We start from the raw sequence: 17,278 nt of genomic DNA on the forward strand, positions 1-17,278 counted from the left end.
TGTCACGGACGCACAGTACCACTTCCCTTGCATATCCCGGGATGTCACGGACACACAGTACCACTTCTCTTGCATATCCCGGGATGTGACGGATGCACAGTACCCTTCTCTTGTATATCCCGGGATGTCACGGACACACAGTACCACTTCTCTTGCATATCCTGGGATGTGACGGATGCACAGTACCCTTCTCTTGCATATCCCGGGATGTGACGGATGCACAGTACCCTTCTCTTGTATATCCCGGGATGTCACGGACGCACAGTACCACTTTTCTTGCATATTATCCCGGGATGTCAAGGACGCACAGTAGTACTTATTTTACATATTATCCCTGGATGTCATGGACGCCCTCTGTGTCGGGGTATGACGTGTACACAGCAGTGTGGGAGCGCTGTGGGTGGCGGGAACATGCTCTGGTCAGCAGAGTTTAACCACTAATGCCAACCCCATCCTCTCAAATAAAAATAGGAGCCGCTCAAGACACTTTACAGCTGAGCCGAAAATAAAAGCACAAATCACAGGATCCGGAGCCCTGACCGGGAATTCCTTCCATGTGCGGTGTCCTGTCCGGGCTCAGACAAGTCACGTCACCGGGTCAGGATCCTACGACTTCTATGGTGTTCAAACATGGACACCCGAAAATACATAGAGACTGTATCACACATTAGGGGCTTAGCTTAGATACTGTGTCTCAAAGGGCAGTATCACATGTGACGGGATTAGATACATTGGTTCAGTAGATAAATATTATCTACATCTCCGCGGACAGTATCCCACATGATATGCTCAGATACATCTCGGCAATACAATATTGTAAGTAATGGCTCAGCACAGTATCACATATCATAGGCTTAATACTTAGATACATGGTATAATATCCTTATCCAAGAGAAAATGCTAATTTATATATTTTTGATATATACATTTAGCATTTGGCCTTGGGTCAGTATTTAGTGGATTTGATCTGCGGCTCGATTTGTTAAGGGGGTCTAGTCTGAGGTTGGATAATTTAGGAGTTTGTTCTGTGGTTCCTAATTATTTAGGGGGTCTGGTGTGTTTCCTGAAATCATTTTGAGGTCTGCTCTTGGGTCATCTTTATTAGTTTAGGGGGGTCTGAGATGATTTTTAAGTGTGGTCGGAAGGTTGCATTTAATTTAAGGGCAGATGGTCTAGGGTCTGATTATGTAGGGGGTCCTGGTCTGTCTGATGGTTTACGGGGTCTGGTCTGGGGTCTCATTTGTTTAGAAGTTTGTACTAAAGTCTTAATTATTTATCGGGTATGTGATTGATTTAGGAGATCTGGTCTGTCGTCACTTTAGTTAGGGGGTCTGGTCTCGGGTCTCATATTTAGAGATTTTATCTGGGATCTCTTTATTTAGAGGGTCTGGTCCAAGGTCTCATATACTTAGAGGTTTAGTCTGGGGTCTCTTTGTTTAGGCGGTCTGGGGTCTCATTTATTTAGGTGGTCTGATCTGCGATGTCTTTATTTAGGGGGTCTGGTCCAATTAGTGTATTAATAGAGGGTCGGTTTGGGTTTTAATTTATTTAGGTGGTCTGGGGTCTCATGTCTGTTATTTAGGTTTGGTCAGTGTTTTGTTTATTTAGGGGGTCTGGTGTGGTCCCTGAATTAAAGGGGATGTAAGGTGGAAACAAGTCTATCCACACTCATAGGTGATAACCTGTTAATTGATGGGGGTCCGTCTGCTGGGACCCGCACTAATTAGGCAGACAAGGTAACTTTTATCCCTCCACCGCCGCGCCATTCATTCCCTGTGGGGGTCCCGAGCGCTGCGCTCAGATGTTGATACAGCCCCATAAAGGAGTGGCCGGTGGACGTCCATTTTATAACTGAGGTAAACGTATCCCATTAATGAAAATTCCCCGTTCTGCAGATCGACCCCGTGATCGGACCCCGCCTATCAGGAAGCCTTCACTTATCCCATGGAGCAGTAATAACCAAACCCTTTAATTTTGGGATCTGCTCTTGGGAGGGTCTAAATTAATCGGGGGCTGCTCTGAACTTCCGAGGTCTGGAGCATGATTTGTTTAGGAGCGGACAGGAGGAGCCATGGACATTTATACAGGTTTAGAGGCTGAGGTGAATGATTTGGAGGTGCCTCATGGTTACACCTCTGCTGCCTGACGTAACACTACTAAAGCCAGAGCCCTCCACACCCAGCCAGCAGCAGCTGCCAGCGTTCCCGCTCTTTATATTACCCCTCATGGACAGTAATGTTTTCTTATTGGCTGTTATAACTGTCAGTCATCCCATGCTTTCTCTCTATTGCTTACTATACCTTGGCTGGGCGGGACTCTCGTCTATTGGCTGCACACTGCGCGGGGGGCGTGGCGTGCTCTGGAGAGGTTAGGCTGGTCTTTGTAGTTCAGTTGGTGTCATTTTAGTCTCTCAGGATTAATATTAGACTACTTTTCCCATCATGCCTTACTGCTGACCGACTGTCCGGTTTCCAACCTAGGACCCAGGTGAGGTGAATGAGAAGAAAGTGTCAGGTGTTATATATCCAGGGGCGAAATGCTGCAGAGTCACTGTATCTGAGCCTGTCTGCTGAGTGCCTGCCTGTATCTAATTCCATCATCGTCTATACTCTGCTGAGCTGTGTATCTAATCCTGTTCTGTGTGATACTGTCTGCTGAGCTGTGTATCTAATTCTATAGTGTGTGATACTGTCTGCTGAGCTGTGTATCTAACCTTATAGTGTGTGATACTGTCTGCTGAGCTGTGTATCTAATCTTATAGTGTGTGATACTGTCTGCTGAGCTGTGTATCTAACCTTATAGTGTATGATACTGCTTGCTGAGCTGTGTATCTAACCTTATAGTGTGTGATACTGTCTGCTGAGCTGTGTATCTAATCTTATAGTGTGTGATACTGTCTGCTGAGCTGTGTATCTAATCTTATAGTGTATGATACTGCTTGCTGAGCTGTGTATCTAACCTTATAGTGTATGATACTGCTTGCTGAGCTGTATATCTAAGCTTATAGTGTGTGATACTGTCTGCTCAGCTGTGTATCTAACCTTATAGTGTGTGATACTGTCTGCTGAGCTGTGTATCTAACCTTATAGTGTGTGATACTGTCTGCTGAGCTGTGTATCTAATCTTATAGTGTGTGATACTGTCTGCTGAGCTGTGTATCTAATCTTATAGTGTGTGATACTGTCTGCTGAGCTGTGTATCTAACCTTATAGTGTGTGATACTGTCTGCTGAGCTGTGATTCTAAGCTTAGTGTATGATACTGCTTGCTGAGCTGTATATCTAACCTTATAGTGTGTGATACTGTCTGCTGAGCTGTGTATCTAAGCTTATAGTGTGTGATACTGTCTGCTGAGCTGTGTATCTAACCTTATAGTGTGTGATACTGTCTGCTGAGCTGTGTATCTAATCCTGTTCTGTGTGATACTGTCTGCTGAGCTGTGTATCTAACCTTATAGTGTGTGATACTGTCAGCTGAGCTGTATCTAATCCCGTCACGTCTGGTATTGTTCCCATATGGTGTAAATGCTGCATTTTCTAGTGCAAAATCAAATGCGGCTTCACATCTGCACCAAAAACGCATCAAATAAGAGGGAAAAGGCATAAAAACTCCGCAACAAAAATGTAATAATCAGAGGAACATTCTTCTAAAAAAAACATTTGAAAATATCCTTATAATATCCAAAGGGGTGAATGTGCGCGGTACAGGGGGGAGGATGTGCGCGGTACAGGGAGGAGGATGTGCGCGGTACAGGGAGGAGGATGTGCGCGGTACAGGGAGGAGGATGAGCGCGGTACAGGGGGAGGATGAGCGCGGTACAGGGGGAGGATGAGCGCGGTACAGGGGGAGGATGAGCGCGGTACAGGGGGAGGATGAGCGCGGTACAGGGGAAGGATGAGCGCGGTACAGGGGAAGGATGTGCGCGGTACAGGGGGAGGATGTGCGCGGTACAGGGAGGAGGATGTGCGCGGTACAGGGAGGAGGATGTGCGCGGTACAGGGGAAGGATGTGCGCGGTACAGGGGAAGGATGTGCGCGGTACAGGGAGGAGGATGTGCGCGGTACAGGGAGGAGGATGTGCGCGGTACAGGGAGGAGGATGAGCGCGGTACAGGGGGAGGATGAGCGCGGTACAGGGGGAGGATGAGCGCGGTACAGGGGGAGGATGAGCGCGGTACAGGGGGAGGATGAGCGCGGTACAGGGGAAGGATGAGCGCGGTACAGGGGAAGGATGTGCGCGGTACAGGGGGAGGATGTGCGCGGTACAGGGAGGAGGATGTGCGCGGTACAGGGAGGAGGATGAGCGCGGTACAGGGAGGAGGATGAGCGCGATACAGGGGCGGTACAGGGTAGTGAGCACGATATAGGGGGAGGATGAGTGCGGTACAGGGGGGTGAGTGCGGTATAGGGGGGAGGATGTGCGCAGTACAGGGGGGAGGGGGAGCGCGGTACAGGGGGTGTTAGTGCGGTACAGGGGGAGGATGTGCGCGGTACAGGTATCAGTTGGTGAGTGTATACAAGAGCGCGAATCGGCTGTAGAGGGTCACATACAGGGCTGGAAACGCTAAACCTGCGCTCAGTGGAATGGTAGACTTAATCATTTCCTGCACTGTATAGGATTAGATACAGCAGCTCAGCAAACAGTATCACACATAGGATTAGATACATTAGAACAGCATAGAGTGTCACACATGATAGGATTAGATGCAGTAGATCAACAGACAGTATGAACATAAAAGGATTAAATAGAGCAGATCAACACATCATATCACACTTCATAAGATTAGATACAGCCGCTCAGCAGAGAGCATTGAACATGATAGGATTGAATACAGCCAATATCACCCATGATGGAATTAGGTACAGCACATAAGCAGACAGTATCACACAGGATATGATTGGATACAGCACTCAGCCGGACAGTATCTCACATGATAGAATTAGATACACAGCTCAGCAGTCAGTATTACACAGTATAGGATTAGATACACAGCTCAGCAGACAGTATCACACAGTATAGGATTAGATACACAGCTCAGCAGACAGTATCACACAGTATAGGATTAGATACACAGCTCAGCAGACAGTATCACACAGTATAGGATTAGATACAGTAGCTCAGCAGGGCATGTGCACATCTCCATCTCTTGACAGCGCTGTGCACACAGGCACGTTTTGCCCTGTTTTTGGTGCAGTTTTTTCCCCACTCATTAGTATGGGCGACATCTGCACGTCAGGAATAAGCAGCGTGTGCACCAGACTGCAGGACTCTCCTTCACTTTGCTGGTACTAGGAAACCCTTCAGGTTTTGCGACAAATCTGCAAGTGCACAGGCCCTTAGGCTTGGAAATGATGAGGAATCTTTTTTTTTTTTTTTCTTTGTGCATATCATTTCCAAATATTGGTCCTTTATCTTGTGTGCCGGAATCTTTATCAATAGCATTTTTCTGTTCATGTAGTTCGTAAACCACCAATATTAGTAATTATGTAATCTGTATAATGACCATGTACCATGCTGGGCTTAGTAGTTCTGCATTGTCCTGTATATTACACTGATACATTCTGTCTTATATTTCATTGCAGGACCCCCAGCAGCAGCTTGGAAATAGCCCCCTGCAGAGGGAGCGCCTGCTCTCCACTGACCTGACACTCCCTCTGCTGGCCACTGCTGGTACTGCACCTGTCACTGATCACAATCTACCATATAATCTGAATTTATGGGAGAAATAGGTGAGAATATTTTTCCTGCAGGTGTTAACACAAAAATCTGCTTAAATCTCATTTTCTTTTTTTTTTTTTTGCAAAAATGTAAACATACGTATAGATCTATTGGCTTCATACGTAGAGCATGCAAATAGGCATTGCTCACATTTGGAGTCAGAATTGATCCAAATTGGGAAAAAAAATCCAGATTTTTATTTTTACCAGTATTATTTCTATATAATGTTGTAAATTCACCTTATTCCATCAGTAACCACTATTGTCAGGATATGGAATCATTTCCATATCTGCGCACACAATGGGATAGAAGTAAATTTGGAGACACCGGAGGATGAAGCAATTCTTCTGGGTTTTTATTTAATTGCTGCAAGATGGCCGTAGAAGCGTTTGCGGAATTTTTATTTTTTTTTTTGTAGGGGGGGGGCTGTATTTTCTGACACAATGTTTGTGCAGTGATGTGATGCGTGTGAAATGGATCATTTAGCGGCTGGGAGGGAGAAAGAGGCCCTGGCTTTTATAGAAATACACACATCCCCTTACATAAATAATCCATTTCAACTCTCTGCAATCTCGTTCTATAAACATCTGTCTGAAAAAATCAACTGAAATAGGGGAAGGCTGCGCTCGGGACGGCCCGCGTTTCTCCTGAAAAAAAAGAAAAAGAATGTGTATGTGTGTATATGTATATGTATGTATATATATATATATATATATATATATATATATATATATATATATATATATATATATATATATATATATATATAATTTTATAACAGTACATTCCTAATTTAAAAACAGGACAAAAGAAGACACACGATATATATACAAATGATATATACACATACATACATATATATATATATATATATATATATATATATATATATATATATATATGTATGTATGTGTATATATCATATGTATATATATCGTGTGTCTTCTTTTGTCCTGTTTTTAAATTAGGAATGTACTGTTATAAAATATATATATATATATATATATATATATATATATATATATATATATATATATATATAGTGACAGTACATTCTAAATTCCAAACTTAAGAAAAAACACAGCATAATGTGCAAAAGTAAAGAAAAAAATATATAAATGGCGCAATAATAATAATATGGACGCGCACCAACACTGGTGATTAATTCCTAAAATTCCCAACTTAAACATGAGTCCCTAATACCGTTAACTCTTAAAGATGATAATATATATATATATTTTTTTTTTTAAATATATGATTAAATATCCGGCTGCAGTATTTGGGGGCGCCCTGTTCCCCCCTTGCCGGTAGTCTGGGTGTTCCCTATGGCAGAGCAGGGGATGTGTGTTTTTGTCTCTGCCCTACAATGGCTGGGTTGCAGCTGTCTCTGTGCAGTCTGTCTGTTTGCACCACTAAATAAGAGATGAGGGGCGATGTGGGAAGGGTGGGTTTTCGGGGCTGTTTGGACAGAGCAGGGTGGTAAGAAATTTGTAGCATTTGGAGGTCTGCGGAGCAGAATTCCTGTAAAAGTTGTGCGGCTTCTATGTTGAAGCCCCCCTCCCTTCCCCTCCTGTCCCCTCATTGATTTGAGAGGGTGCAGCCTGGGTGGTCTCCTCGCTCCCTCCTCACTTTGGGGAGCTGTTGCTTAGCAGCTAATAATAGGAGTTGTTTAGAGAGTAATTTGCCTCTACCCTGGCCAATGAGAACCTCCACACATTTCCATGAGCCTCTCCCCCCCCTCTCCTTCCCTTCCGCTCTCTCTTTACAGGCACAGTAGAGAGTAGCCTTAAGCACAGATGCTGAGAGGCCGGACACCGGATCACACAGGGCAGAGCTGTGCCATCATCTTCCTCACTTCCAGGGATTTCTCACATTGCAATCTCCGGGACCAGACCCCTTCGTGCCAGACCCCTTTTGTGCATTTGGTGTTGACTCTTTGATTTGCATCGGATCAGAGCTGGGAAGCATGAAGGAGAAGACCTCAGGACCTAAAGAGTTGCCCACCTAGATGGAAGCCTCTGCACCTCATCCGGCAGCCCCCTCGTATTCCCCGTCCTCCTGACGGAGGCTGCCCACTTGTGCATGGATTATTTTCTGTTGATTCTTTTTAGCCGGTGATTTTCGACATATCTACCCTCCATCCGCAGTCGCTGCCCCGCTACTCGCTATAGGATACCAATGGCCTCTGTTCCCCCCACCGCGGGGGAAAGAGGCTTTACAGATTTACCCCCGGGCTACAAAACTACCTACCCTTCTCCGGGATCCGATCTGCTGCGGAGACCCAGCTACTGTCACGCCGCCTTTGCACTTAAGCAGATATCTAAGGTGAGTTGTCAGAGCGGCTCTTGTGTCATCATTTGTCACCAGGGTAGTGGCCCTCACCCCTCGGGCCATCGTTGGGGACGTCGGGGCCCCCAGATGTCATTAGCTTGGGGTAACCTGCAGAGCTTGCACTCCGCTCCTGTTAGGTCACTTTGCTCCTTCTACCTTTACACACTGGTCCTGGAGTCATTCATTACTTGTCTTCGCTCTTTTGCTCACTGTTCACTTTTTGGAATAGATTTTATGTTTTCTTTTAAGTTCTGGGTGGGATGTGGGGGTCTCCGCATTCCTGCACATGTCCTAATGGAAATGTCATTGTGATTTTATCCATGCCGGGTGGGAGCAGGGACCATCGTATCTTACATCAATGTTGGTTATTATAATCCAGCCACTAAAGGGTTCACATTTCCAGTAAAATGCCTGAAACACATGGACCCTCAGGGAAGGGAATGCAAAGTCAAAATATTCCAAATTCTCCCCATGTGAGCGGAGGAGATGAGGGAAGACATCGCTGTCATTGCTGCACGACCCGCGGAGCTGACAGTCGGCCGGTGCGGAGGCATCGCTGCCCGGCGTGTAGGTGACGGGTGCAGGAACTGTGGCAGCTGCTCCCTCAGACATTTGTGTTGGTGCCAATAAGTTTATCGTAAGTGGCGCCATTGAAAGGGTTACTGTCACGTTGTGGGGTCTCTATCTTTTTTTGGACCGGCTCCTTTTCCTTCTCAGTCTTGACATTTGTCGGAGGGAGGAAACGTTGCGGCCATTGCGTAAGCAGGACCACCTGTGTCGCCAGAAACCTCCTATTTCCCTGCCGCAGGATGCCAGCTTGCCCTGCGCGGACCCTTCTGTGGTTGGTTTTAGTTTTCCAGCCACAGGGGACTGGCTTTGGGACAAGGCCACAAAAAATGCATGGGCGGGGAGGGTCAGGGTTCTCATTCGCTTCCATCCTATCATTTACTTATTTTTTTAGATATTTCTGTCCATTTCTCCAACTTCCTCTCTCCGTAGAGTCCCTCTTCCTGGTTGGTAGTCACCTGTCAGATGTTGCGAGCGCGGGGGGCATGCCGGGCCAGGTGGGCCTTTTAATAAGTCGTCTGGGTTTTCACATCATCAGAAGAGTCTTTTATGACCTTGAGAGCTCATGAGTAACATCTATAAAGAGTCGTCCCATAAAACTCACAACAACCTGCTAGGAATTAGAGGTCATTGCATGACACATGGTCTGCGCCGCTCCCGTGCTGCAACATCTGCTCTTAATCTTTCCTCTGGCACAACACCCAGCGCCAGGCATCATGGCATCGGGTCCGGGCCTCACTTGTTGCGTTGAGGGGCTGGTTGTCCTTAGGCTCAGGGTCTAGGAATAGAGGGGCAATCATGAACTTTGCTCCGCCTAGGATGCTGAGAGTTGTAGTCTCCTGTTAGTTATGGGAGCCCTGGTAGGAGTCACGCTATGTCAGCCATCACATTGTGACCCCTTTTCTTCTCTTTTTAGGGTAAAGCAGTCGGTCAGAAGGCTCCGCTCTGGCTCCGCGCTCAGTTCCAGTCCCTGCTCTTCTCTTTGGGATGCTCCATTCAGCGACATTGTGGGAAGGTGCTGTTCATCGGTCTTCTGGTGTTCGGAGCGTTGGCCGTGGGACTACGGGTGGCCTCCATTGAGACCGACATCGAACGTCTATGGGTGGAAGGTGAGTTAGGCGGCCATTGATGTATTTTGTGTGCTGTAGCGTCTTACTGTTGAACTACAAGTCCCATAATGTTGTTCATCAGCTTCTTTTTCTGAGAAAACTTCCCAACAGCCTATAGGGCTAGTATTATAAATCTTGGTTGTCACACAGCTTCCTTAGACCCCTGAATGGTTCATACCTGCTAAAGTATCACTGCCGGTGTGGGTAGTAGGAAAGCTGGATGACAACACTGCAGGAGCTGTCATATCGGCCACATTGGTTGTTGCCCAGCTTCCTAAGACCCCTGAATGGTACATACTTGCTAAAGTATCACTGGTATTCTAGGCTGTTGGAAAGCTGGATGACAACCCTGCAGTAGCTGTCATAGCGGCCACTTTGGTTGTCACCCAACATCCTAAGAGCCCTGAATGTTACATACCTCCTAAAGTATCACTGCCGTTGTGGGTTGTAGGAAAGTTGGATGACAACACTGCAGAAACTGTTATGGTGACTACATTGGTTGTCACCTAACTTCCTAAGACACCTTAATGGTAGATGCCTGCTAAAGTATCACTGGCATTCTGTGTTGTAGGGAAGCTGGATGATAAGCGTGCAGGAGCTGTCATAGTGGCCATGTAGGAAGCTGGGTGACAACCAATGTGGCCACCATAACAGTTCCTGCAGGGTTGTTATCCATCTTTCCTACAACCCAGTATGGCATTTCCTTCTGCAGTGATTCTTTAGCAGGTATGTACCATTCAGAGGTGGTAGGAAGCTGGGTGACAACCAAAAACCTCTGAATGGTACATACCTGCTAAAGAATCACTGCAGAAGGAAATGCCATTCCGGGTTGTAGGAAAGCTGGATGATAACCCTGCTGGAGCTGTCATAGCGGCCACATTGGTTGTCACCCAGCTTTCTCAGGATTAGGCATGTCTCTTATTATACTCGTCTTTCCTTCTGATCTGGCCGCATCATGTATGAAGTGCAGTCTGTGATTTGCCGCTGCGTTTCCTGGCGGTGGTTCCTTGTGGTTTCTGCGCCCTGATGCTCCTAAGTCGCCAGCACAGGAGCCCCAGTGTTCCCGGCAGCACACAGCGCAGTGTTTAATATTCACAGCTCTCACACCGGCCGGAGGAGAAGCTTCGGTAAACAGGACGCTGCACTGGACATATCCCAGCTCTGACAGCCTGTCCTGCAGCTACTGCAGAACCTCTTAGTGTCGGACTTTCCTCTAAACTGCAGGATTTAGATTAATGTGACATTGCTTACATTCCGTGAATATTTTCTGGCTCAGTAATTCCTACCATGATGGGTGGAGTAGTCCTTGCTTGCTTACTTGCCTGTTTCTCTCTTGGTTGTGCCTTTGATCTTCCTTATTGAATTGTGGTTTATGATGAGCGGGGGTCTCCAGGAGGTTACGGTATACATCCCTCCCATGACCCTGGGGTTGGCTTATTGCACCGTTCTCAGTTTTTTAGGGGTTGCAGGGGGTACGGGAGAGGGAGACATACTGTGTGATTATTTTGTTATTTATTTTTTCATAAGCAGGAAGGCTGCAGAAGGAGGCAACGTACCATAGACAGACAGAGAAAACAAACTGAGCATTAGGGCTCTGGCTTCCTATAGGCTCCTTTCTGTAAGCAGGAAGAGCAGGGAGGAGGGGAGCTGCGGGGAATGCCTGGGTGGTCACCATAGGTAGTGGGTGGTCTAGGACCTAATAGGGGGACCACAAAAGGCTTGTTGCTGGAGCTGAGTAGATGGTGAGCAGCTGTGTCTTGTAAGGAGAGGGGGGAGGGGAGGCCTGTTAAACATATACCGCGCTCTATACGGTAAAAATAACCCACACGATGGACGCTTTATAGGTCCACGGACACAAGTATCCGTGCGTCTGTCCCTGCAAACATGGAAGTACATGTGTGACGTGTGCAGCAGATTACCTCTAATGTATGTGCACACACACACACACACACACACACACACACACACACACACACACACACACATATATACGTTTATTCATTTTGTTATTCACTGCATCATTAACAATAATTTAAAAAAAAAATCCAGTGCAGTTTTGCAATTAGTCGCACTTTTTTTTATTTACAGATTCAATATTTATTTTCCATGTTTTTCCATTGTAGTATTAAGGCTTCTTTCACACTAGCGTCAGGCTCGGCCCGTCGCGGTGCGTCGGGCCGAGGTCCCCGACGCTAGCGTTGTCTCCGCCGCACAACGGGTGCAGCGGATGCATTTTTCCAGCGCATCCGCTGCCCCATTGTGAGGTGGGGGCGGAGTTCCGGCCGCGCATGCGCGGTCGGAAAAAACGGACCGTCGGGAGCAAAAAACGTTACATGTAACGTTTTTTGGTCCCGACGGTCCGCCACAGCACGACGGTTGCGACGTGTGGCAATGCGTCGCAAATGCGTCGCTAATGTTAGTCAATGCTGAAAAAACGCATCCTGCAAGCACTTTTGCAGGATGCGTTTTTTTGGCAAAACGACGCATTTGCGACGTATTGCAGTTAACACTAGTGTGAAAGTAGCCTAATGCGTTTTTATCCTGCGATATCTGAATACGGCCTCATAGCTGACATGAGACAATGCGGCCGATCCTATACCCCCATCTACTATTTATTATATAGCGCAGACTAGAAAGTCGTAAAATGCGTAAAACTTATCACAGATGCTTTACCCTCAAAGGGCTCATCCGGTAAGATAACTTTTTGATCAGCGGGTGTTTGACTGCTGGGATCTGTAGTGATTTGCAGAATTTGGGAAGTTTTATCCCTGCTATAAGATGACGCGGCGGGTCTGACGACAGAACGCCGCTCCATTCATTCTCTATGGGGCTGAGCGCTGCACTCGGCGGCCCCATAGGGAATGAATGAAGCGGCGGTATAGCATGTGCACAGCTGCCCCCCCGTTCTGCGCGGACCCCCACCGATCAGTCACCTTTTGTCCTGTAGATAGGTGATAACTTGCTGTCACCAGAGACTCTCTTTAAGGACTCCTATAAATCAGACCGAGAGCGCACTGTAATGCGCGGACCGGCCGGCGGCTCTCTGCATAGAAATACATGAAGTGGTCACGCTCGGGTGGGGAGAGCCGCCGGCCAGTCCGCGCACTTCATTCTCTATGGGGCTGAGCGCTGCACTTGGCGGCTCCATAGGGAATGAATGAAGTGGCGGTATAGCATGCGCACTGCTGCCCCCCCGTTCTGTGCGGATCCCCTCGGTCGGACCCCCACCGATCTTTTACCTTTTGTCCTGTAGATAGGTGATTACTTGCTGTCACCAGAGAATCTCTTTAAGGACTCCTATAAATCAGACCGAGAGCGCACTGTAATGCGCGGACCGGCCGGCGGCTCTCTGCATAGAAATACATGAAGCTGTCCCGCTCGGGTGGGGAGAGCCGCCGGCCAGTCCGTGCACTTCATTCTGATTTATATGGCCGTCTGACTGCGTCATAACTTTTCTGTTGGTTACTTTGCAAGAATTTTTTTCACTCAAATTTTGGTACAAGTGCCATTTTCATCCACACCCTTCCCCTCTAAGCCATCACATGAGCGGCAAAACCTACAGGGGCCAAGTCATCAGACAGTTTGCGCCAGAAATTTGTAGTAAAGCTTCACGTGTTGTACGTTTTGGGGAAACTCGTAGTCGGACTAAAACTTTATTCCTTGATGGCGGTTTTACAGAGGTGGGTGGAGCTTATTCCGCTAGGGGGTGTGGCCGACCACTGCCTGACACACATTACCCCAGGAACGTCCTGTAAATGTAGACAGAGCTGTCCGTGAGCGTGTGACGCTGCGCCGTGTGGAGAGGGAGACTCTGTGCTGACGTAAGTGCGGTCAGCGCCGCCGGTTTACTGTAATTTCTGCCTTTGGTGGCGGTGACGCTGGTTTGGTAGCAGAACATCTGATATTGTGACAGGATGATGGCGGCACGGAGGAAATACTGAATTCTGAGCCAGATATTTAGATGGTGATCTTTTATCTCGGGGCGCAGCGAGTCCGGGCGTCCACATCCGTGATGGCTCACATAAATTATGGGGGATCTGGGAGCCATAAGCCTCAATTTCCAGTGAATTAGTTACTGAAATAAAGAACAGCTTGTAGATTCGGCCCCTACAAAGTGTAAACATGTGTCTGAGGCGACAGCGCCGAGACGTGTGAGGTGACAGGAACCGATCCCGTCCGCCAGCGAGCATGAACCTCCGTGAGGTAAACGCACCGATTCTCACTGCATTGTATCACTTTGTCAGGACTAATAAAGTTTAGTTGACTTTAAATGGGAACAAAATAAAGAAAAAAGTGCTGGTGTTGCCCATAGCAACCAATCAAATCATTGCTTGCTTTCTTCACCCGGAGGGGCTGACTATGGCGACCAATGAGATTCATTTTTTTTATAGAGGATGAAAGAAGTTATCTCATTGGATGTTATGGGAGAAAATGAAATCTGTGTTGTGATTGGATGTTATGGCAGTGATTCAGGTAGTTGTTATGGAAAACATGAAAGCAGTGACCTAATTGGCTGCTATCTCCGTACATGAAAGCAGCAATGTGATTGGTTGTTATAGAAGGCAATGATGCGATTCATAAGGTATTGCAGTACGTGAGAGGAATGTGATTGGCTGATATAGAATGACAGCAGTGATGTGATTGGTTGTTACAGAACATGAAAGCAGTGATGTGATTGGCTGTTATGGAGAATCTGAAAGCAGTGTTGTGATTGGTTCTTATGGAGAACCTGAAAGCAGTGATTTGATTGGTTATCATATAATAAAATGAAAGCAATTTTCTGATTGGTTGTTTTGGCCGCTCAGTCACTACCGTACTTCTCTGACAGTTTCATTCATGCTTCAGTCATTTTTTGTACACTTGAAATGTGTTTGTTTTTTTTTTAGGACTCTGATATCTGCCAAATAGCAGGGAGGACGGCTTGTGACACCCAGGAGCGGTGTAGGCCGCAGCCTGTCTGGCAGTGACCTGTAATTATGGTGTTTGATCTGTTCTGTGGTTGATTCAGGAGACAGAAATATACCCGGGACTGAGAAGCCAGGACATGTGTTATATTCCAGATATTAGAGGAGGTGCGGATCCATTCATAGCACCCGATCCATTGCCACGTCAGTGATCTGTGGCTGCAAGACGGGAGCCCCGGGATCACCCTCTCACCTGATGGCATTCGCGGCTATTCTTTTGATTAACCGGCCTGATGTGGCGCCATCATTGCAGTGTGACGCTGTCATTGCAGTGTGGCGCCATGGTTACAGTGTGACGCCATAGTTGCGGTGTGATGCCATCATTGCAGTGTGATGCCATGGTTATGGTGTGACACTATCATTTGCAGTGTGATGCCATGGTTACGGTGTGACACCATCATTGCAGTGTGACGCCATGGTTACAGTGTGACGCCATCAGTGCAGTGTGACGCCATGGTTACGGTGTGATGCCATCATTGCAGTGTGATGCCATCGTTGCGGTGTGACGGCATAGTTGCGGTGTGACGCCATCATTGCAGTGTGACGCCATGGTTACGGTGTGATGCCATCATTGCAGTGTGACGCCATGGTTACAGTGTGACGCCATCAGTGCAGTGTGACGCCATGATTACAGTGTGATGCCATCGTTGCGGTGTGACGCCATTGTTGCGTTGTGACGGCATAGTTGCGGTGTGACGCCATCATTGCAGTGTGACGCCATGGTAATGGTGTGACGCCATCCCGTCTGGCAGCCGTAGATCACCGCTGTGGCTGCTAGAGACAAATAACGCTGGCGTGCCGTTCTACGTCATCCTGCTTAGCCGCACTGTATGCACATCGTTCTTACTGACACCCACCGATGTAAAACGCCGTCCGAGCCCCACTTTTACTCCGTAATGTCACCCTCAGCCTCTATAAACAAATCATTCCTTTTATTATAAGTCTTATAATGAATCTAGGGGGTAAATTTCTCCATCTCCCAAACGTTATGCTTCACTTTACAGAAGTTTCAGCAGAAACCTGGGACAAATGAATGAGGGGTCTCGTGGAGGGGGTCATTACCGCCCTTCTCCTTTTCCCCTCTCTCCCTCTTATTCCTTGTGTCTTATGTGCAGTATAGAACAATCTATAGGAGGGAGGACAAAAGGCCCAGTCTTGACGGGTAAAGACCTTTTGAGGCTTCGGGAAGACGGTGCATCTGGTCTCGGTATTTATGGGTTGCAGCGCTTGGCTCCATCTTAAGTGCTATAGCAGCATTTATATGGGGTGTGGGAAAAAGAAAAAAAAAAAAAAAAGCGTTTGAGCCTGTGGTTAAGATGTTGGTCTGAAATTCTTTGTTGCCAACACGCCCTGCAGTCCTGAAACTTTTCTCAACTTCTTCCAGTTTCTTGATTTTTTTCTTTTTTTTTTTTTTCTTTCTGAAAATATCGGCTTCGGTATTAAAATATAAGGGGGTTCATATGTCAATAGTCTCGGTAACGGTAAGCAAAAAATATTCACACCGGTACTTTTTGTTTTTTTTACAGAAGCAGCGCTACTCTTGTTAACGGTTGTGTCTGATATTGCAACCGATCCTCATTCACTTAATGCTGCAATACCAGATATCGCCTGTCAACAAGAGTGGCGCTGTCATGTTTCTTTTTTTGTCTATTTTTTTGAGTCTTAGACCCTAAAATAACCCCATGGAGCCCGACTCTCTCATTATGCCATTCATTGAAGGAGTTTGGGAAAAACGTCCAAAACCGTCTGCTCATTAGTATTAAACTAAAAACTTTTTTTGGGGTAAACAGGATTATGTAAATTAGAGAAAGGCGATTGGTCGGCAGCTCCATAGTGGAGGCGGCAGAGTTTTTAGGGCTCATTGTGTCGTCTGGAGCAGGTAGAATACCCTCGGTGAGACGTATCCTCTTAAGCAACATGGTGCCTTTCACACACTCCTTAATCCATATAATCCACCCAAAACACGTAAGGCCCCGTCTCACTAAGCGATTTACCAACGATCACGACCAGCGATATGACCTGGCCGTGATCGTTGGTAAGTCGCTGTGTGGTCGCTGGGGAGCTGTCACACAGACCGCTCTCCCCAGTGACCAACGATCAGGGGAACGAGTTCGGCATCGTTGAAACTGTCTTCAACGATGCCGAAGTCCCCCTGCAGCACCCGGGTAACCAGGGTAAACATCGGGTTACTAAGTGCAGGGCCGCGCTTAGTAACCCGATGTTTACCCTGGTTACCCAAAAAAACAAACCGTACATACTCGCCTTTCGGTGTCCAGGTCCCTTGCCGTCTGCTTCCTGCTCTGACTGACTGAGCCGCCGTACACTGAGAGCAGAGCGCAGCGGTGACGTCACTGCTGTGCTCTCACTTCTCACTGTACGGCCGGCAGTCAGTGAGAGCAGGAAGCAGACGGCAAGGGACCTGACGGACATCAGAAGGCGAGTATGTACTGTTTGTTTTTTTTTACATTTACGCTGGTAACCAGGGTAAACATCGGGTTACTAAGCGCGGCCCTGCGCTTAGTAACCCGATGTTTACCCTGGTTACCAGTGAAGACATCGCTGGATCGGTGTCACACACACCGATTCAGCAA

The 17,278-nt window shown here is 47.2% G+C and overlaps 1 protein-coding gene across 2 annotated transcripts in view; it reads left to right on the plus strand.

Annotated features, from left to right (window-relative positions):
- Positions 1 to 2,352: 2,352 nt before the first annotated feature.
- Positions 2,353 to 17,278, plus strand: part of PTCH2 (patched 2) — a 37,744-nt gene continuing 22,818 nt past the window's right edge. The window contains exons 1-3 of one of the 2 annotated variants that reach the window (XM_077276812.1): positions 2,353 to 2,487; positions 5,581 to 5,727; positions 9,531 to 9,723. Coding sequence is in view for 1 of the 2 variants with exons in the window: in XM_077276811.1 (XP_077132926.1) it covers positions 7,895 to 8,041; positions 9,531 to 9,723 (340 nt within the window). In the remaining variant the exon portion in view is untranslated. Of the gene's footprint in view, positions 2,488 to 5,580; positions 5,728 to 7,484; positions 8,042 to 9,530; positions 9,724 to 17,278 lie in introns of those variants that run through there. The other variant, XM_077276811.1, reaches the window with a different exon arrangement.

Source organism: Ranitomeya variabilis, chromosome 8, assembly GCF_051348905.1.
Source record: "Ranitomeya variabilis isolate aRanVar5 chromosome 8, aRanVar5.hap1, whole genome shotgun sequence".
NCBI lineage: Eukaryota > Metazoa > Chordata > Amphibia > Anura > Dendrobatidae > Ranitomeya > Ranitomeya variabilis.